Source organism: Erpetoichthys calabaricus, chromosome 10 (genome assembly GCF_900747795.2).
Source record: "Erpetoichthys calabaricus chromosome 10, fErpCal1.3, whole genome shotgun sequence".
NCBI lineage: Eukaryota > Metazoa > Chordata > Cladistia > Polypteriformes > Polypteridae > Erpetoichthys > Erpetoichthys calabaricus.
Genome location: NC_041403.2, coordinates 162855230 through 162877342, shown reverse-complemented (window position 1 = coordinate 162877342; position 22113 = coordinate 162855230). Strand labels below are relative to the sequence as shown.

The following is a 22113-nucleotide window of genomic DNA, read 5'->3' as shown; positions in this document are numbered from 1 at the left end:
AGTCTAGACATCATTACTATGAACACTGAGAAAAAGCTAACAAGCTTTTAGCTCAACAAATTTACAAACAAGAAGTTCGCAATGCAATACCAGTAATCACCAACACAAATGGAGAAGAAATTATTGACCATAAAAATATAATGCACGCATTTAGAGATTATTATAAATCCTTATATTCTACTGAGCTCAAAGAAGACAACACACAATCTAACACATTTCTGGATACATCACAGACACCACAAATAGATGCTTAAGTGCTGAGGAACTGGATAAACTTCTAACGCTAACAGAATTACTAGATGCTATAAAGTCACTACAAAGTGGGAAATCAGCAGGCCCTGATGGTTACCCCATAGAATTTTATAAGAAATTCTCCCCTCAGCTAGCTCCCCTCTTATTGGCAACATTTACAGAAGCCAGAGACAACCAAATACTACCTCAAACATTTCGTCAAGCATTAATCACCGTCTTTCCTAAACAAAATAAGGACTTGTTACAATGTGCACCATACAGACCAATTTCACTCCTGAATAATGATGTTGAGATACTCTCAAAAATTCTAGCTAGAAGGATGGAGAAAGTGCTGCCCTCGGTAATATCACAGGATCAAACTGGATTTATTAAAGGCCGACATCTATCTTCCAATCTCCGACGCTTGTTTAATGTTATATATTCACCAGCAAAATGAAACACCCAAGAGATATTACTATCATTAGATGCAGAAAAGGCATTTGACATGATCGAATGGAATTACATTTTCACTGCATTGGAGAAATTTGGGTTTGGCCCGAATATTTGTGCATGGATCAAACTACTGTATACCAGTCCAGAAGCTTCAGTTTGTATTAATAACATTTGCTCAGACTACTTTAAACTAGAACGTGGTATCAGACGAGGATGTCCCTTGTCGCCACTGCTGTTTGCAATCGCCATTGAACCACTGGCGGTTCACTGCCGAAATTCTTATCAGATAAAGGGGATTGTCAGAGAAGGACTGGAACAGAAAATTTCTCTATATTCAGATGATATGGTCTTATATATAGTCAGACCCAGAAAACACTGTGCCGGCAGTTTTAACAGCACTAACAGAATTTCAAAAGATATCTGGTCTTAGAATTAATCTGAATAAAAGTATACTTTTTCCAGTGAATTCACAAGCATATAATATTAGATTAGACACCCTACCTTTTACCATAGCAGATCAGTTTAAATACCTAGGGGTAAATATCACAAGTAAACATAAAGCTCTTTATCAACAAAATTTTGCTGACTGTATGGAAAAAATTAAGCAAGACTTGCATAGATGGTCAACCCTTCATCTCACTCTAGCCAGAAGATTTAACAGTGTTAAGATGAATATCCTTCCTAAACTTCTTTTTTTATTTCAAAACATTCCAATATATATCAACAAATCATTTTTTAAACAGTTAGATTCAACAATAACCTCATTCATTTGGAACTCAAAACACCCACGTATCCGAAGAGCGACCCTACAAAGACCTCAGGCAGAAGGTGGCATGGCTTTACCTAATTTTAAGTTTTATTACTGGGCAGCAAACATACAAGCCATAAAAACCTGGACACAAATAAATGAACATACACAGGCTTGGTCCACAATAGAAGTAAAATCCTGTAGTACTTCTTTATATTCCCTGCTCTGCTCTCCAATAAATACAAGTTATCGCAAATATACTAATAACCCAATTGTGCTTTACTCACTCAGAATATGGAACGACTTAGAAAGCATTTTAAGATGGAAAATCTTTTATCGGTGGCACCTCTGCAAGAGAACCACCTCTTTCAACCCTCGCAAACATATCCAGTTTTTAATATCTGGAAAAGATTTGGGATTAAAATGCTCAGAGATCTTTATATAGACAACATATTTACATCTTTTGAACAATTACGTTCAAAATTCAACCTCCCAGCTACACATTTCTTTCACTATCTTCAAATTAGAAATTTTGTTAAACAGAAACTGCCCGATTTCCCCCACCTCGCACCCTCCACAATGCTGGAAAAAATACTGCTCAATTTCGAGGAATTAAACACTATTTCCGCAATATATAAAATCTTATTGGAGTCCCTACCTTTCAAAGACCTAAGAGGACATTGGGAAGAAGATCTCTAAATCAATATATCAGAAAAGGAGTGGAAGGTAGCAAAGCAGAGAATTCACTCAAGCTCCATATGCGCAAAGCATACAATTATTCAATTAAAAATTATATATTGAGCACATCTGTCTCGCTTAAAACTGTCCAAAATGTTTCCAGGGCAAGATCCAACCTGCGAACGCTGCAACCAAGCTCCTGCCTCACTGAGTCACATGTTTTGGGCCTGCACCAAACTAACATCATTTTGGACAAAAATATTTAAATGCCTTTCAGACAGCCTTGGGGTCACAATCCCCCCTAACCCACTAACAGCTGTGTTCGGTGTTCTTCCAGATGGACTTGAATTGGAGAAGGACAAGCAAACGGTGATTGCATTCACTACACTTTTGGCACGCAGACTTATTTTGTTAAATTGGAAGAATCCTAACTCTCCTCTGATAAGTCAGTGGGAAACCGATGTTTTATATTATTTGAAATTGGAAAAAATCAAATTCTCAGTTAGAAGATCTGTACAAAATGTTTTCAAAACCTGGCAGGATCTAATCAATATTATTTTAGAATAAGAGAAATAACTATTACCGCATTTAATTTCCTTCTCCATCTTTTATTTACATATATATTTATTTCTCCCTTTCTTTTGTTTATTACTGCCTTATTAAAAAGCCCTAAGCAATTCTCCTTTGGCTAAGCTCTCCTTCTCAGGGGAGGGGTTTGATTTGTCTTCAATTTTGTTTGGTTATAAATTGATCTATTTGTATGGAATGATTACAATAAAAATTAATAAATTAAAAAAAAAATTAAAAAACATGAGCCGGGCCTTTAATAACCTCTTAGGCATCGTTTATACGGCACACATCATGGCTACGTTCCCAGCATTCATTTGACACGTCCTTTGAGCAGGTCCTCAAAAATCAGCGAGATGCGTGTGCGAGTTGCAGTACCAGCAAAAAGTCGGGGGGGCGCCGTGTGTTCAAGTCGGAACGTGACATCAGAGTCTCTACAGGTGACAGAAAGCCGCTAAACGGATCCTCCGGGATCGATGTGCCTGCTTCCATGATTGATGAATGGTTAGATGTGGTGAAGCAAAATGAAGACATACAGATGTGGTGATTTTATATTCGAGCATCGCATGCTCCCGATCGTAATGACACGACACGTTTTAAAAGTCTCACATACCATCTTCTGTGGTGTTTTTTTTTGCGTCTTCACAACAGCATCAGAATGTACGGTGGCGTATTTGAGCCACAGAGAAAAATTTAAGGGCACGGTGAAAAGGTCTATTTTGTGGTAAAAGTGGAAATTACATTTTGAAATGTCCACTTTAACTTCGTAGTTTACTTTATCATTAAAGCAGACTGTCGTAAACGTCATCTTTAAACCAACCTAGTTATTAATCGCTATGAGCTTCTGCGGCTTCCTCCTGAACTGACAGCAGCAGCAAGCAGCAATCGCCACACAGAACACATTACATTTATGATATTCCAGCTCTCTGCACATTTAGAATCTTTAGATTTATACTTGATATCACTTTCATGATAAAATGCGTTAAAGTATGCGTGTTACATTTTACTGATAAGTCGTTAACTTCATTTAAATAATGAATACTGATAATAATTACAGATGTTGTGGCGGTACGGAGGCAGAGCGATAGCATTTTGCAGTTTGCATGTTTTCCTGCTGGGTTTCCACAGTGTGCTTCGGTTTCCTTCCAAAGACATGCAGGTTTGGGGATTTGGTGACGCTAAAATGACACCAGTGTGTGTGAATATGGATGCTTGTGTTCAACTTGCGATGAGCTGATGCCCCGTCCAGGGATTTCGTGTCTTTCTCGCGCCCGATGCTTGCTGGGATGGGCGCATCCCTGGATTGATGGCTTTAATCATGAAACATCCTTTTCAGAGATATTGCGGCAGGGCATCCTCGCAATTTATTGGATGTTTCAGGCAATTCACAACACAGAGAAGCCAAATGTTTTCTCACTGTGATGAGCTCTCGCACTGCCACCTGGTGGCGCACAAGTGTAAACAGCAAAACACTTGCGTAGCAGTAGCGTCCACTGGAGCATGCGTCACGTAAAGTATAACTCTGGCCTTAGGCACAGCCATCAGCAGTGTGTCTGTCTACGGAGAGAGTGTCGACCTCATCGAGAGGTTTACTTACAGTGACATTCGTGTCTCTGGTGACTCTTCTTATGACATCAGTAGATGGATTTGGGGAGCATGCGGGGTCATGAGGTCACTGGAAAAGGGTGTTTGGCATATAACAATCGCCTTCCCCCTGTGACGTCACCCACAGCAGAGTTCTTAACTGCCTCAGAAAGCGGTGTCAGCACAAGAATTCTGCAACAGGAGCTTCATGAAATGGGCCGAGGATTTCCACACAAGCCTAAGATTACTTTGTGCGATGCTTGTGCGATGGCTGGAGTGTTGTGAAGCACTGTTTCGTAAGTTTTCTTGTGTTGCAACCAATGTTCCCTCTAAGCTAAGCGCGTGAGCGATCGCTCACACGAATTCAGAGTGTCGCTCATACTTCCGCACGATCGCTCATTTCGATGGCGTCGCTCATACTTATCGCACGATCGCTCACTCCGACCGTCGGAGTTGGTGCTCATAAATTTTTGGCTTAAACAAAATGTCGCTCATAAACAATGTTTTTTGCTCACTATATGCTACTCCTTAGAGGGAACATTGGTTGCAACCCACTCTTTTGATCTTTGTGAGCCATATGATGAACTGAGTGCAATCGGCAGAGCAGGAGGGGGTACCTTTTGGAGAATCAAGCGTGATCGTCGAACCAACCCATTTGTTGAGCTAAGCACGATCATCAGAGTGTGGCGGGTCCCCCTTTTGGAATAACAACAACACCAACATTTATTTGTGTCGCACATGTTCATACAAATGATGTAGCTCAGAGTGCTTTACATAATGAAGAAAGACAAAAAAAGACAAAATAAATAAGAAAATAGAATTAACTAATTAACATAGAATAAAAGTAAGGTCCGATGGCCAGGGAGGACAGAAAAAACAAAAAAAAAACTCCAGACTGCTGGAGAAAAAAAATAAAATCTGCGGGAGTTCCGAGACCACGAGACCACCCAGACCCCACTGGGCATTCTACCTAACATCAATGATCTCAATCAGTCCTCATTGTATTCAGGCTTCACATGGAAGAACTTGATGATGACGGTCATATGGACTTCTAGCCTTTAATCCATCAATGTAGGGACATCACGGTGCTTTGATTAGTTGGTGGGGGTGCAGATCACAGATCACAGAAAACCAGAAAATGAACAGAAGAGACAGTAGGGGTTAGTATGGATTACAGAGCCACTGTATCACTGTGAATTCCTATTGGCAAGCTATTCCAGATTTTAGGTGCTGTAGGTTATGGCCGGCCATTCATCCCGGCCAATACTCCGAGGCCGCCAGGTGGAGCCCTTCTTGCAACATAGAGGTGCCCCGAGTTCCAGCAGAGCATCATGGACAATGGAGTTTTGCATCAGAGCCCTGCTGGATACCATGGGGGCCTCCAGGGGACGCTGCAGGAAAGAGCAGGGACTGCTAGTTTCCCTATAACCCGGAAGTACGTCTTAGTCACAGCAGCAGAGGCAATGACATACTTCCGGGATGAAGAAGAAGAGTATTCACCTGACCCGGAAGTGCTGGATAATCACATGGACTGAGGGATCAGAAGCACTTCTGGGTCATGGACTATAAAGGACTATGGGAAATCGCAGACGGTGGAGTTGAGTCAGGAGGAAGGGTGGCAACTCGTCTGGGAGTGGAGGATTATTGATTATTGTAGTGATTATTGTTTATTTATGAGTATTGTGGAGTGGAGGGTGCTTTTTGCACATTATTATTATAAAATAAAGTCATATTGGACTTTTATCTGGTGTCTGGCGTCTGATCAGAGGGTTCAAGGGAGCGATAGTGCACCCTATCTGTCACAGTGCATAACAGCAGAAAGCCGCCTCACCACTTCTTTTAAGTTTAGCTCTCAGAATAATAAGCAGACATTCATTTGAAGATCTAAGGTTACAATTTGGAGTGTAAGGTGAAAGACATTCTGAAATATAGGATGGAGCAGATTTTTTAAGGGTTTGTAAACCATGCGCAGTATTTTAAAGTCAATTCTAAATGGCACAGGTAACCAGTGTAGTGACATCAATACTGGTGTGATGGGCTTGGATTTTCTTTTCCTAGTTAAGATTCTGGCAGCTCCATTCTGCACTCGTTGCAATCGATTGATGTCTTTTTTTTGGGTGGTCCTGAGAGGAGGGTGTTACAGTAATCTAGTCGACTGAAGACAAAAGCGTGAACTCATTTTCAGTATCTTGCAATGTTATAAGAGGTCTAACTTTTGCTATATTTCTTAGGTGAAAAAATGCTGTCCTAGTAATTTGATTAATATGTGATTTAAAATTCATGTCAGAGTCAATTGTTACCCCTAAATTCTTTATTTCACCGTCTTGACTTTTAATCCTAATGTATCATGTTTATTTCTAATAACCTCATTATATCCATGTTTTCCAATCACTAAAATTTCTGTTTTCTCTTTATTTAGTTTGAGAAAATTACTACTCATTCATTCAGAAACACAAGTAAGACAGTGAGGGTCGGTGAATCAAGAGAGTCGGGGTTGTCAGGCGCTATTGAAAAATACAGTTGTTTGTCACACATGATCTCCAGAGTTTCCTACTTTATGAGTTGACCGTGATTAGCAGTGTGCTAGGGGGGATGGCTGCGATCATTGGAGTGGTAATGTACTCATAACCACCTTCACGACCCATCGCAACTCACTATTATTATAACCAATAGCAGCCCGTTACCCAAACATGGATTATAACCCAGTGGTTGAGAACCACAGGTGTAAAGCAGGCCACCATTGGGCTTTGGAGGGATGAAAACATGAAATGATGAAATATGCTTCACTATCTGGAAGTCTGATGAACCAATCTGCATTTGGCGGATGCTAGGAGAACACCACCTTTTGAACTGTAAAGTTTGGTAGAGGAGGAATAATGGTCTAGGACTGTTTTTAGGGTTTGGGCTGGGCCCCTTAGTTCCATTGAAGAGCACTGTTAATACTACAGCATACAAAGGCGTTTCAGACATTTTTGCGCTTCCAACATTGTGGCACAAGTTTGGGGAAGGCCATTTTCTGCTCCGGTATGGCTGTACCCCTGTCCATAAAGATATGAAGGAACTCGAGTGGCCTAATCTCAACTCTACTGAACACCAGCAGGATGAATCTGAATGATGATTGTGAGCCAGATCTTCTCAACCAACATCATTGCATAATGCCACCCTTTTGACTGAATGGTCACAAATTCCCACAGATACTTGTATAAAGTCTTCCTAGAAGAGTGTAGGCTGTTATAATTGCAAGTTTGGGGGCAACACTAAATTAATACCCATGGTTTTGGAATGGGATGTCCAACAAGCTCATGAAGGTGTGATAGTCAGGTGTCCATAATGTTTTGGCCATACAGTGTAGCTGAAAGGATGAACTCATTGCTGGAGAAGAAAGGTGAGTTTAAAGTTACGGGAAACATCAGTGTAATAAATGCAGCACTAGGATCCCACCACAGTAGACTGAAAGGTGACTGACCCTAGAGCCACAAGCTCCATTTTAATGTCATCAATGGCCTCGGTTGTCATGTCAGAGAGAGCTTCCTGGGCAGAACACGGTTCCTTCTATTTTACAGTCAGTCACCCAACTTCATGCATAAAGAAGCATTCCATTTTAGTCTGGATGAGCCTGGGCAGCAGTAGAAGAGGTGAAGGGGTCAGGAAAAGAAAGAGGAAGGATAAAAACACAACGGCTCTTAGTGCTATAAATGTACCACTTTTTAGGAAGTATTACCTCATAAGATCTAAACGTTGGTGTGTCTAGACATTACAGAAATATTCTCGTTTAGGAATTAAGGAGTGTGGTTAGACACAAGTTTTAGAACCAAAGGAAGATGAAAAATTAGACACGGGTAAGATGAACCTGCTTTAGAAAGTGTAAAGGGGGGTCATTCTTCTTCTACCTCTACTGCTTCTTCTTCCTCTTCATTTCTTTCCACATCCATGGTAGGTCAATGTGTTTAACAGAGTAATTAACTGTAAATTTAAGCACAATTCTTCTCAAATTAATACCAAAAGGCATCTTTGCCACAGATTAATATAGTTTTATTTCTTCAAAAGTCTCTGTCCTCAGCTGGGTTGCCCTTGAGGTAGAAGGACAGGGAGGGACAGCATGTACAGGACATTGTCTTCCCCGGACTGCTACATGGCAGCTACAACCCCTGTGTTACAGTAGCACCATGGTTTCCCACATGGCATCATGGGACTTGGAGTTTGTCGGCTCAGGCCTGTTGGGTTCTGTGGTTGCCACCAGGGGGTGCTGCAGGGACTACTTTATCTGGCTCTCACCTCACCCAGTAGTGCTTCCAAACTACAGTTTCGGGAACACCGGAAGTGCTTCTGGGTGGGACGTAAACGGAGCTGCCTGCCAAAACTCTGGGAGGCAGAGTGAGAGTCAGGAGGAAGGAAGATGAAGTTTGCATGGAGGAGTGGAGGAGGTAGTGACCAAGAGGGAGACAGAGAGAGAGAGAGAGAGAGAGAGAAGACAAAAGTATCGCTGTGTGCTTGCTATTGTGCTTAACTGTAATTGTAGCTGTGGTGGCAAACACTCAGGGAAGAGTTTCCCACGAGTAAAAACTCTCTTTGTAGTTTTATGCTTGTGTCCGGGTGTTGCGTGTTTGTAATGTCTGTAGTGCGCCCCCTGGTGGCGACTCCTAATGGGAGGAAAACAGAATATTCTGGATGAAACAAGGCAATCTGTACAGACTCATGGAAAGACAAAGAATTAGAAAGGATCTGAAGAATGGATGTGGTCAAGAAAAGTATCGAGTTTATTACCAGAATATTAAACAATCAGTCAACAGAGGCCAACAGGTTACACTCGATTCATTTCTCTTTTTTTGTTTTTCTTCTTCTTCTGACATTGCAGGGTTCAGCATCTCTCAGCCTCAGGGTCAAGTAGAAGTAGCAGTGGGAAGCCATGTCACTTTAGTGTGCGTTGTGTCGAGTGAGATTCCACACGGGCCAGTGACATGGTACAAAGAGACTGGCAGTGACCACAGACACTTCTTCAGTTCTTTCCCACGAAAAGGAGATATCCATGACAGACGAGTGACGAGGACTAACGGGGATCAAACCAACAACTTCAGCATCACAATAAGAGACGTCAGAGTCAGCGACACGGGAAAGTATTACTGTGAGAAATACACAAAGGGAGAGTGGGACAAACCATACGCCTTGGGGCCAGGAGTCATCTTGACTGTGAGCAGTGGTTCTACACTCCATCAAGGTCCAGTTTTTTTTGTTGTCTTTTAACCTTCCCTACAATGAAAAATGTTGCCGGCATAAGAAAATAACTCTTGAAATGGCACACTTTTCAATTAAAAACGAAATTCCAGGTTGTTTCTTGTTTCATTCGCTTATCTTCAGAGGCTCAATCGCTAGAAGAAATTTAAAATGATGAACTCGTAGCTAGGGAAAAGAACTGGGGCATGTATCTGTTCCAGTATTCTTAAGCTCACGGTTTATTTAACTGTAAAAGTTTAAAAAAAGTCTGAATTAACAAAGGTTGTCCTAATTCAGGGTGTTTGGGAGAAGTGTAATGATTTACTTCATGAGGTAGAAGTATAGAATAAACAGGAATAGCTGCATCAAATATCTGAAATATTAAAGTGTCTGCTTCAATTCAAATGATTAAAGTCTAAACATTCTTGATTGGTAAAGAAATTTATCATTTTTTCACCCTGATGGGGATCCTTAGAGGGCCGGAGCGGTCTAGTAATGGATTACAGTTCAAAAATAACCTCACATTCATAATCGCTGACCTTAAAATGGTCTAAAACGACAGCAACTTTAAACTCACCTTTCTTTTCCAGCAATGAGTTCATCCTTTCAGCTACACTGTATGACCAAAACGTTATGGACACCTGACTATCACACCTTCATGAGCTTGTTGGACATCCCATTCCAAAACCATGGGTATTAATTTAGTGTAGCCCCCAAACAGCATGTTCAGAACATTATCTTCCCCGGACTGCTAGATGGCAGCTACAGTCCCTGTGTTACAGCAGCACCATGGTTTCCCACATGGCATCATGGGACTTGGAGTTTGTCGGCTCAGGCCTGTTGGGTTCTGTGGTTGCCACCAGGGGGTGCTGCAGGGACTACTTTATCTGGCTCTCACCTCACCCAGTAATGCTTCCAAACTACAGTTTCGGGAACACCGGAAGTGCTTCTGGGTGGGACGTAAACGGAGCTGCCTGGCAAAACTCTGGGAGGCAGAGTGAGAGTCAGGAGGAAGGAGGATGAAGTTTGCATGGAGGAGTGGAGGAGGCAGTGACCAAGAGGGAGACAGAGAGAGAGAGAGAGAGAGAAGACAAAAGTATCGCTGTGTGCTTGCTATTGTGCTTAACTGTAATTGTGGCTCTGGTGGCAAACACTCAGGGAAGAGTTTTCCACAAGTAAAAACTCTCTTTGTAGTTTTATGCTTGTGTCCGGGTGTTGCGTGTTTGTAATGTCTGTAGTGCGCCCCCTGGTGGCGACTCCTAATGGGAGGAAAACAGAATATTCTGGATGAAACAAGGCAATCTGTACAGACTCATGGAAAGACAAAGAATTAGAAAGGATCTGAAGAATGGATGTGGTCAAGAAAAGTATCGAGTTTATTACCAGAATATTAAACAATCAGTCAACAGAGGCCAACAGGTTACACTCGATTCATTTCTCTTTTTTTGTTTTTCTTCTTCTTCTGACATTGCAGGGTTCAGCATCTGTCAGCCTCAGGGTCAAGTGGAAGCAGCAGTGAGAAGCCATGTCACTTTAGTGTGCGTTGTGTCGAGTGAGATTCCACACGGGCCAGTGACATGGTACAAAGAGACTGGCAGTGACCACAGACACTTCTTCAGTTCTTCCCCACGAAAAGGAGATATCCATGACAGACGAGTGACGAGGACAAACGGGGATCAAGCCAACAACTTCAGCATCACAATAAGAGACGTCAGAGTCAGCGACACGGGAAAGTATTACTGTGAGAAATACACAAAGGGAGAGTGGGACAAACCATACGCCTTGGGGCAAGGAGTCATCTTGACTGTGAGCAGTGGTTCTACACTCCATCCAGGTCCAGTTTTTTTTGTTGTCTTTTAACCTTCCCTACAATGAAAAATGTTGCCGGCATAAGAAAATAACTCTTGAAATGGCACACTTTTCAATTAAAAATGAAATTCCAGGTTGTTTCTTGTTTCGTTCGCTTATCTTCAGAGGCTCAATCGTTAGAAGAAATTGAAAATGATGAACTCGTAGCTAGGGAAAAGAACTGGGGTATGTATCTGTTCCAGTATTCTTAAGCTCACGGTTTATTTAGCTGTAAAAGTTTTAAAAAAGTCTGAATTAGCAAAGGTTGTCCTAATTCAGGGTGTTCGGGAGAAGTGTAATGATTTACTTCATGAGGTAGAAGTATAGAATAAACAGGAATAGCTGCATCAAATATCTGAAATATTAAAGTGTCTGCTTCAATTCAAATGATTAAAATCTAAACATTCTTGATTGGTAAAAAAATTTATCCTTTTTTCACCCTGATGGGGGTCCTTAGAGGGCTAGAGAGCTCTAGTAATGGATTACAGTTCAAAAATAACCTCACATTCATAATCGCTGACCTTAAAATGGTCTAAAACGACACCCACACATGCTGATGCTTAAATGTTGCCATTTTTAATCTTCAAGGGTATTGTGGTGTGAAATTTTGTGTGTAAGTTGATACCGTATATACTCACGTTTTAAGTTCTCCCGCGGATAAGTTGGGGCTTGATTTTATCGTATAATTTCCGGTATTTTATAATGTCGGTCGTATAAGTCGAATGCGGAAAACTCACACTATTGGTCCAAGAGATTGCGATATGCTAAAGCCCACCTGAGAGAGTCACCATGGAGCACACGGCCTTTTCTTTCTATATATTGTGCCTACGTGACCACACGGTAATACATGGTCCACAGGACCATCATCATCTAATTCTTCCACTTGAAGCCTGAAAACTGATTGAGATGATTTATGTTAGGTAGAATGCGTCGGGTGGGCTGGGTGGTCTCGTGGCCTTGGAACCCCTGCAGATTTTTTTTTTCTCACAGCCCTGTGGAGTTTTTTTGTTTGTTTGTTTTTTCTGTCCTCCTTGGCCATCGGACCTTACTTCATTCTTTGTTACTTGGTATTACCTGATCTTATTTTTATATTTTTCTTTTTTCTTTCTTCATCTTATAAAGCACTTTGAGCTACATCATTTGTATGAAAACTTTCTTCTTCTTTTTTCGGCTGCTCCTGTTAGGGGTCGCCACAGCGGATCATCTTCTTCCATATCTTTCTGTCCTCTCCATCTTGTTCTGTTACACCCAACACCTGCATGTTCCTCTTATTCCACATTAATAAACCTTCTCTTAGACCTTCCTCTTCTCCTCTTGCCTGGCAGCTCTATCCTTAGCACCCTTCTCCAATATACCCAGCATCTCTCCTCTGCACATGTCCAAGCCAATGCAATCTCACCTCTCTGACTTCCCAACCGTCCAACTTGAGCTGACCCTCTAATGTCCTCATTTCTAATCCTGTCCATCCTCGTCACACCCAATGCAATTCTTAACATCTTTAACTCTGCCACCTCCAGCCCTGTCTCCTGTGCCACCATCTCCAGCCCATATAACATAGCTGGTCTCACTACCATCCTGTAGACCTTCTCTTTCACTCTTGCTGGTACTCGTCTGTCACAAATCACTCCTGACACTCTTCTCCACCCATTCCACCCTGCCTGCACTCTCTTCTTCACTTTTCTTCCACAATCCCCGTTACTCTGTACTGTTGAGGTCCGTACATCAGGTCTGCTGTAATTGTTAGCACACTGGCAATAGAAATTACTTTTGTATTATAAAGAAATTTCTGCACAAAATAAACGTATAGCCGACCGCATGTCTTGGTTTCTGCTCAGTTGGTGGACCTTCTATGGAAAATATAGAATACTTGTACCAATGTCCATCCATCCATCAATCCATTATCCCACCCGCTATATCCTAACTACAGGGTCACGGGGGTCTGCTGGAGCCAATCCCAGCCAACACAGGGCGCAAGGCAGGAAACAAACCCCGGGCAGGGTGCCAGCCCACCGCAGGGTGAACACACACACACACACCAAGCACAACTGAGGATCGCCAATACACCTAACCTGCATGTCTTTGGACTGTGGTAGGAAACCCACACAGACACGGGAAGAACATGCAAACTCCACGCAGGGAGGACCAGGGAAGAGAACCTAGATCTCCTAACTGCGAGGCATCAGCGCCACCCACTGCGCCACCATGCCACCCTGTACCAATGTTCAGATTTCCATCAAGTTATTTCTATATTTATTAAATATGCAAAAACTCCTAAATCCTGTTTTTGCTTTGTTATTCTGGGATATCCCACAGGAAAACTTTACTTCTCAAAGGTTGATCTTTGATGCCTTGTGAAACTTAAAAGACCTTCTCATTTCTGCTTCATTTATGAATCAACGTTGTTACCGATGTTTCTACTAAACTTCCTGAGGCTTAGACCAAAAGGAGAAATGAGATACAACTGAGGTAAAAGGAGTCAAAACTGAGAATTTGGTTTGAAGAGCGTGGCGTTATTCTGCGAAATCTCTTTCTAGTGTTGTTTTCACCTCTTTCAAGAAGTCATATTGGACTGATGCCTTTATCCAGGTGAGGTTTATTTTACTTTTCCAATGGGAGCACAGGCAGATGAAGTGACTTGCTCGTGGTCACTCACTGGTGTCAGTAGTGGGATTTGAATTGAGTTGCTACTTAACCCTTAAACTGCTGGAATCGGCTATAGTCGGTTCCCAGTGCAATTTGCCAGCACGCCGGAGCTGATCAGTCAGTGTCGTGCTTTTGTTGAGCAGCTCACTGCTGCCCCCTAGCAAATCAGCATCACTCTCCTTGGGATTCGGCCGCTGCACTAGACTAGCCTGTAAGCACCAGCATTGGCCTCTGTGTGCAGCCAGTTCAAGTGCAGTTGGCTCAGTGATTTACTGAATTTCATCAATGGCGTCAGTTGCACCTTGTACTGTACATATAATAATAGATTGTTGCAGTAGTTGTTTTGTATAGTTTTTACAGTTCATTGGCAGTGTGTAAAATGATCAGTGTTGCAGTAATTGTGATGCTCTTTGTGTGACGCTATAGCCTCACCGTGACGCTGATCTATTTATAGCACGGATAGATACGGGTCAAGACTTTCAATAAGTTTTACATATTAACTACAGTGAGCAAAGTACTAGCGGGTTTGCAATGAGGGAAAAAAAAGAACATTTTTTTTTCTAACTTTTGTAAGATATTTGGTCTTACCATCTGGTTGTTTATTAAGGTTTTTTTTCTTTTCAGAGGTTTCGCCGTATATTTCGAGCGCAAGACTCGCGCGTAACCTATCACTTTTACCGACTGGTGTTTTAAAGGTGGTGTAGATGCTAAACGCAGTCACAGGTGCCTGGGAAGGTCAAACGATAGCAGTAGGAGAGGTCCAAATAGTATTAGTAGCGTACGTGTACCGTAATGTTTAAGTTTGTATATTAATAACCTCGAGGTTAAGTATAAATGTTTTTGTTGTTTTGTTGTTTATTGTTTTATTAGGTATGTGTTGTTGTCGGATATTTTGATTTGTACTTGGAGGGTACGATTTCCCCGGCAGGTCTTAAATGGTATCTCCCTATGATCAGGTGAGCCGGTCTTGGTAATGGAAAAGGCTTTATAAGCACAGTTGTGGCCGCAAGAGGAGGAAGGACAATCGTTTGGTAGAGAATGAATAGGAGTTAGGTAGTGCGAGGAACACCAGACAAGAGGTGCCTGGTGGCTGAGCTGTTGGTTGCTGTAAAGGAGTGTGTTTGGCTCCTGAGGACCAAAAACAACTCCTGAGATTATTTTTTTTTGAGGAGTTGTACTTGTGACCAGGACTGAAACAGAGTTCAGTTTTGTATTATTTTAAGGCTGCTGATGCCCTTGCATGGACTGGAATTGAGTATATATATATTAGGGTATGTGCCTTTGTGTTTTACAATTTTTATTTTTTTTGTCCTATTTTTTTTTCCCCTTCTTCATGATTTAATTTTGTCGTGTCACTGGATTATTTATACATTTCTGTGCATCCTTTTTTACATCAAAATTAAAATTACATTTGGTTTTGAACATCTGCCTCTCTCGTGCCTCTCTTATTACCCCCTCAGTCCTGGTCGGTCCCAAACTACTAGCAGGCCTGTTTTAGTAGACGGCTTGTGACACTTTGCACGAAAAAACAAATGTGTTCCATTAAAATTTCACTTTTTCTTGGTGAATTGTGACGTTTCCTTAACAAGTGCAGCAAAAAAGTATATGGCGTCCAGGGGTGCATTAACCTTAATAAGGGTAAGTGACTTGCTCATGGTCACTCATTGGTGTCAGAAGTGGGATTTAAATTCACAACCTCGGGGCTTGATTCCCAAAGTCTTAACCACTATGCTACACCGTCTGCCTTTTCTTCCCAAATGAGTCTGGCCTAATTGTAGCACGGTGATTTAAATCGGAGCAACTAATCGTAATCCTAGTAAAGTATTTTATTTACTACCGTCCATACATTTCACCGTATATTACTGAGCACACAATGCAAATGCTTTGAAATTGGAAACAAAAAATTGTCAAGACGTTATTTGGATGATCTGAGCCCCTTGTGTAACTTCTCAGCTGAAACTCAAGAGGAGACCCTTCTGAGAGTACCGGGGTGAAGTTTTCAGGAGAACAAATCTGAGAAGCAGGAGACAAACTTGTTTGTGATCTTATTGTTGTCGAGGAGAAACCAGAAAGATAGTAAGGAGATCTCTTTATTTAATTTCTTTATTCCTCAGGTATTGCTTGATGAGGCAAAATGAACGTAAACGATTTTAGCCACAAGGCTGTGGAGAATAAAAAAGTGAAGGGGTCCGAGTACTTTCTGAATCCACTGTTTATAAAACATTGTTCCTGTCCTGCAGGCATTATGCAGAAACACTTTAAGAAAAAAGGAGAATCAAACATCTAATGAAGTTATAAAAACTGTTGCCTGCAAATCAAGAGGCATTACAATCTGAATCTCCGATGTGGAAATGAGATTACAGCTGGACGTCATGGCGGGTGACAGGCTTCCTCCTATGACTGTTGCTCTTTTGAATTTCCTTTTTAATGCTTGATAATCTCCTAATTGCTCAAGATTATTTTCTTCTTATGCTCTCGACTTTCTCTTCCTAGTTTTGAGGATATCTTGCCTGAAGAAGGAGCCTGAGTTGCCTCGAACGCTTGCATTTTGTAAATCTTTCTAGTTAGCCAATAAGAAGTGTCACTAGGTTTAAGGAATATATTTTCATATGCTAATATATTACTTTTATACTCATTTTGTGCTCCTTCACTTGTCCAGTCATGTTGACCCTCGGCGTAGTGGTGACCTGCCTCATCTCCACACTCGTCTGTGATTCTCAAGGTACAGTAATTGACGCCACGTGAGCCGTAACCGACCTGCGCTGCGGATGAGAGTGTGAGAGAAGGTGACAGAAAGTGAGGCAATGGCAACTGTAAGCCTGAAAACTGCTGCTTCTTGGCTCTTTTAAATTCAGTTTTGCTGTGTAGGGTGGAACATCTGAGAGCCGAAGCTACCGAGAAGAGGTCAAGCAGCAGCAAATCAGGGCAGATTTGGATGGATGGATGCTTTGCTGTTGCATTAAATACAAATGTGAGTTTCTGGCTTTCGAGTAGATGCTGAACTAGCAGTACAGAGCTGGTAGAACACTAAAAGGATGAATGACGTGACAGTGGATTGAATCTTTTTAAGGGAGAGTCCAAAACGTTTAGGGGTGAAATCATCTTGATCTTTCAGGCTCACTAACTCTTTAAAGGGTGATGGCCTATAGCACCTATATATGGGTGGTGCTTAGTTCTGCTCGCCACATTTGTTTTTTTATTGTTATTTTATTACCACGCTTTATATTAACTTCACCTGTTTGTTGTCTGGTACAAATCTAGTAATCGATGTTTAACCCACTTCCTGTTGTCCAAATGACTTGAAATTCTGCACACTTACTCACTCCCGACGACAATACAAGAATCAGTAATCAGTTTCACTAATTGATCAATTAATCCATGTTAATTAAGAAATGAAATTTTCATATGAAGAATAGTTCAAGATTTCACCAATAGGTGGCGCTAGTAATGGCTAGAACTAAAACAAACCCAAGACTAAAACGTTTAAAATAATATATATATAAAAAATACTTTTTAAAAACCACGCTTATATTAAGTTAAAAAGTGTACTAAAAAGTAAAAAATAAGTCACTCATACATCACTCGTAAAATAAAAGCGTGAGTGCTTTTCATCAATCAACATTCAAAAAATACTTCTTAAAATCTTAGCAAAAGTGCCCACCTTTTATTTGGAGAGTGATGTATGAGTGACTTATTTTTTTACTTTTTAAACACTTTTTAACTTGATATAAGTGTGGTTTTTAAAAAGTATTATATATATATATATACAGTATATTATTTACTGTGCACTTCACAGGTGGCTGCATTCTGTATGAACCACATGCCTGTGTTTAGCTAGCTAGCTAGCTAGCTAGATAGATAGATAGATAGATAGATAGATAGATAGATAGATAGATAGATAGATAGATAGATAGATAGATAGATAGATAGATAGATAGATAGATAGATAGATAGATACTGTATGAAAGGCACTATATAGCATAGTAGGCAGGATAGATAGATAGATAGATAGATAGATAGATAGATAGATAAGAAAGGCACTATATAATAGATAGATAGATAGATAGATAGATAGATAGATAGATAGATAGATAGATAGATAGATAGATAGATAGATAGATAGATAGATAGATAGATACTTTATTAATCCCAATAATATCGGCATTTTATTTAATTTGTGATAACAATGCTGATAACAATGCAGGTATAACAGACAATAACTTTATATAATGTTAACGTTTACCCCCCCGGGTGGTATTGAAGAGTCGCATAGTGTGGTGGAGGAACGATCTCCTCAGTCTGTCAGTGGAGCAGGATGGTGACAGCAGTCTGTCGCTGAAGCTGCTCCTCTGTCTGGAGATGATCCTGTTCAGCGGATGCAGTGGATTCTCCATGATTGACAGGAGTCTGCTCAGCGCCCATCGCTCTGCCACAGATGTCAAACTGTCCAGCTCCGTGCCTACAATAGAGCCTGCCTTCCCCACCAGTTTGTCCAGGCGTGAGGCGTCCCTCTTCTTTATGCTGCCTCCCCAGCACACCACCGCATAGAAGAGGGCGCTCGCCACAACCATCTGATAGAACATCTGCAGTATCTTATTGCAGATGTTGAAGGACGCCAACCTTCTAAGGAAGTATAGTCGGCTATGACCCGCTAGATGGCACCAAAAGTACTGGGCCGCGTTTCGGTCACATGTTTACATCTTGAGTGGAAGTCTGACGCTAAGCGGATGCTACTGTAGTTACTGCTGTGGTTTTATGAATATTTCACTGGTGCTTCTAATAATTTGGATGAGTAAACGTTTGATTTTCATTAAGTATTCATTCAGGAAATACACAGAAGCCATTTTTGGTATTTACAAAAGTGTTTCTTCTCTTTAGAGCCATATTTCCATATGTTCACCACCGCCCTTGAATAACATCGGTTACAGCTCGGTGAAGAGGTTTGTCTTATGAGGAAATTTACCGTTTACTTTGTGCGGAAATCCTTTCCAACAATGAGAGTGAATTGCATTCCGACGATAGGGACAGCGATTCGTCTTTTGGAAATAATAATATGAATGATACCGGAATGATACCGGTAAATGTCAGTCATGCCTTTGACGATGCATCAAAGAAAGAAAAAGCCCAGTATGCCCAGTGTGGATGGGCACTGTATGTATGTATAGTGCCACTGTGTTTGAAAGCAGGAGAGGAATGTTTGAAAAGCTATCCTATCAGAGTAAATGGCCACAGTTAGGCTTCCTCCTGGGAACAAGAAGTGAGTAGCCGATAGAGACAAAATTAGGATTAAACGTTGTACTGTTTTTTGAGTGGAAACATTAGGTTTTCTATTAGGATTAGTTTTTATTCTCATTTAATACAATTACATTTTCTTTTTGAAATAATACTGCCTTTTCAATGTTTTCATTTTTTCTGCTGATGTATTAATACTAAGCTTTTTATTTTTTGAAATCTTTCTTTTTTAACGGAGTGGTGGCTCTGAGGCAAGGGATCTGCATTGGTAATCAGAAGGTTGCCAGTTCGAATCCCATAAATGCCAAAAGGGACTCTGCTCTGTTGGGCCCCTGAGCGAGGCCCTTAACCTGAAATTGATCCATCCTGGGTATGACGTTAATCTGCATCCATCCCTGCATGTAGGCCCTCCAACCTGCAGGGAAAAACTCTGGGGTTGGTGGCAGAATTGACACTCCAGCCACCATGAAAAACCTCACACTGTTCTACTCCATCTGAACTAGTGTGGTGCTGAGGTGCCACCCGTGGCATGTCTGCCCTCGGGTCCTGCTCCTGACCTCTCTTTCTTTTCAACATAAAATACACAGATGGTGTTTAAGTGGGGCGGTGGTTAGTAAAAAGACCATATTTTATACTCCCCCCACCATTGTTGTTTATGTGAAATTGTATTGTTAAAATAACAATATAATTGCATTGAAAGCCTCCTGAAATTATATTTAGTGAATATGTGTTCCTGCCCCACTCAGGTAATTATTTAAGCAGTATACAGTGCATCCGGAAAGTATTCACAGCACATCATTTTTTCCACATTTTGTTATGTTACATCCTTATTCATTTTTTTTCTAAGAATTCTACACACAACACCCCATAATGACAACGTGAAAAAAGTTTACTTGAGGTTTTTGCAAATTTATTAAAAATAAAAAAACTGAGAAATTCCATGTACATAAGTATTCACAGCCTTTGCTCAATACTTTGTCGATGCCCCTTTGGCAGCAATTACAGCCTCAAGTCTTTTTGAATATGATGCCACAAGCTTGGCACACCTATCCTTGGCCAGTTTGGCCCATTCCTCTTTGCAGCACCTCTCACACTGTCTTATGTCTCCTGCTTCTCAGTTTGTTTTCTCCTGAATGCTTCACCCCGGTATTCTCACAAGGGTCTCCTCTTGAGTTTCAGTGGAGATCTCAGCAAAGTCACAGAATGGGCTCAGATCTGACAAGTAATGTCCTGTCATTTTTTGCAATTTGAAAATATTTGCATTGCGTGTGGCAGCAATATACGGTGAAATGTATGGACGGTAGTGATAAAGGACTTTGCTTGGATTACTAAGCTGTATTCCTTGCATCTGAATAATACAATTAGCTGCTCTGATTTATATTGCTGTGCTGCAGTTAGGTGAGACTCCTTCTGGAAGAAATGGCAGGCAGTGTGGCTGTTTTGTCTTGGTAGAGCTCTCTATTCCTCTACTTTCTCCTTTTGTATTATTAATGTGTAGCCTATGTCAGAATGCCTCAGATCTCCCAGACTTACCACTATTTATAATGTATTGTACTTTATAACTTCTCCCCACCTTCCCTTCTACATCTATAACCTCAGGCAATTAGATGTAGTAAAACCACGGTTTTCAAACGTTTTTGAACAAGTACCACTCCGCGAGGACCAGTAAACTGAAGTACCACTGTCAATGAATCGTTAATTTACGCCCGTGTTGTTTTGAAGAAAAAGTCACTATAATCACTATAATGACTATAATTATGATGTTAAAGAGATATTAAACTAATTAAAGAATCGTTTTAAAAAAGTGCGAGGTGTATAAACAGGTAAAACGACTGAAAAGTCATATGCACGGTTATTTGACGGCAGATTCTCGCTCACGAGAAGAATTTTAATAACTTTGTTCACATGCAAAATACATTATCACTTGTGCGGTTACTCACTCTTACTGCCAAGCTTAGTGCGAAACGTGTGCTTTTTTTGCCACCAGGTCCTGGATCCGTGGAGAAAGTGTGCTTACTGAGACCACCAGATCGTATTCCAAATACAAACAATTTCTTGGTTTCGTCTTTATGCTTGTCATGGAAGAAAAGGCCTTTTCGCATAGATACGTCGAGTCTAAGGGTAGCAGAGCTGTAATCGCCTTAGCATAGAGTTCATCAGGCTCTTTCCTCACTTGACTCCAGAATTCTGTCACTGATTTTTCTTTGAACATTTCTTGGAAATGCTGATTATCTGTCATATCTATCAATATCTCATAATGTTCTCCATATTAAACGGTGATGTAATCCAGCGCTTTCCAACGTCGCTTCCTGACGTCAAAAATGGAAAATATGATACAAATTCTGAATGGAGCTTCTTCAGATGGTTTCTGTATTTCACTTGTATCGACGGCAGCGTTCATTGCTAGAAATTCCGAGAGAATCGGAAACATTTCCAAGTTTCCATTTGCGACCCGATTCATCCAGAAATAGAGTTTCTTATGAAGAGCTGAAACTTTCTCTTCCATTGTAAAAATGTTGTGTCCGTATCCCTGGAGAGACACGTTCAGTTCTTTTAATTTTTTAAACACGTCTGCAAGGTAACCAAGGCGGCAAACCCATTACACATCTTCAAACTTCTCTGCAAGGGATGACAAATCTTTCAAGAAGAGATACACCTCATCACGGAGCTCAAAAATCCTCTTCAGAACTTTTCTTCTTGAAAGCCATCGAAATTCTGTATGGAAAAGCAACATCTTATGGTCAGAACCTATTTCTTGGCACAATTGACGGAACAACCGCGCGTTCAAAGGGCGGCTCTTGATGTAATTAATCATTTTTACAGCATCATTCAAGGTCTCGTGCAAAATCTCACTCATTCTCTTCGATGCCAGCGCATGTCTATGCAGGATGCAATGAGAAGAAACTATCAAATTATTT

The 22113-nt window shown here is 41.0% G+C and overlaps 2 protein-coding genes across 4 annotated transcripts in view; both read left to right on the top strand.

Annotated features, from left to right (window-relative positions):
- The window catches only part of LOC114658480 (tyrosine-protein phosphatase non-receptor type substrate 1-like), a 38123-nt gene that overhangs the window by 3310 nt on the left and 12700 nt on the right, over nt 1-22113 (top strand). Inside the window, exon 2 of one of the 3 annotated variants that reach the window (XM_051932662.1) lies at nt 9117-9455. In XM_051932662.1, coding sequence (XP_051788622.1) covers nt 9117-9455 — 339 coding nt within the window. Of the gene's footprint in view, nt 1-9116; nt 9477-16544; nt 16686-22113 lie in introns of those variants that run through there. The other 2 variants (XM_051932661.1, XM_051932663.1) reach the window with 2 other exon arrangements.
- Nucleotides 16353-22113, top strand: part of LOC127529336 (tyrosine-protein phosphatase non-receptor type substrate 1-like) — a 34186-nt gene continuing 28425 nt past the window's right edge. The window contains exon 1 of the mRNA XM_051932475.1: nt 16353-16551. The gene's annotated coding sequence lies outside the window, so the exon portion shown is untranslated. The remainder of the gene's footprint in view (nt 16552-22113) is intronic.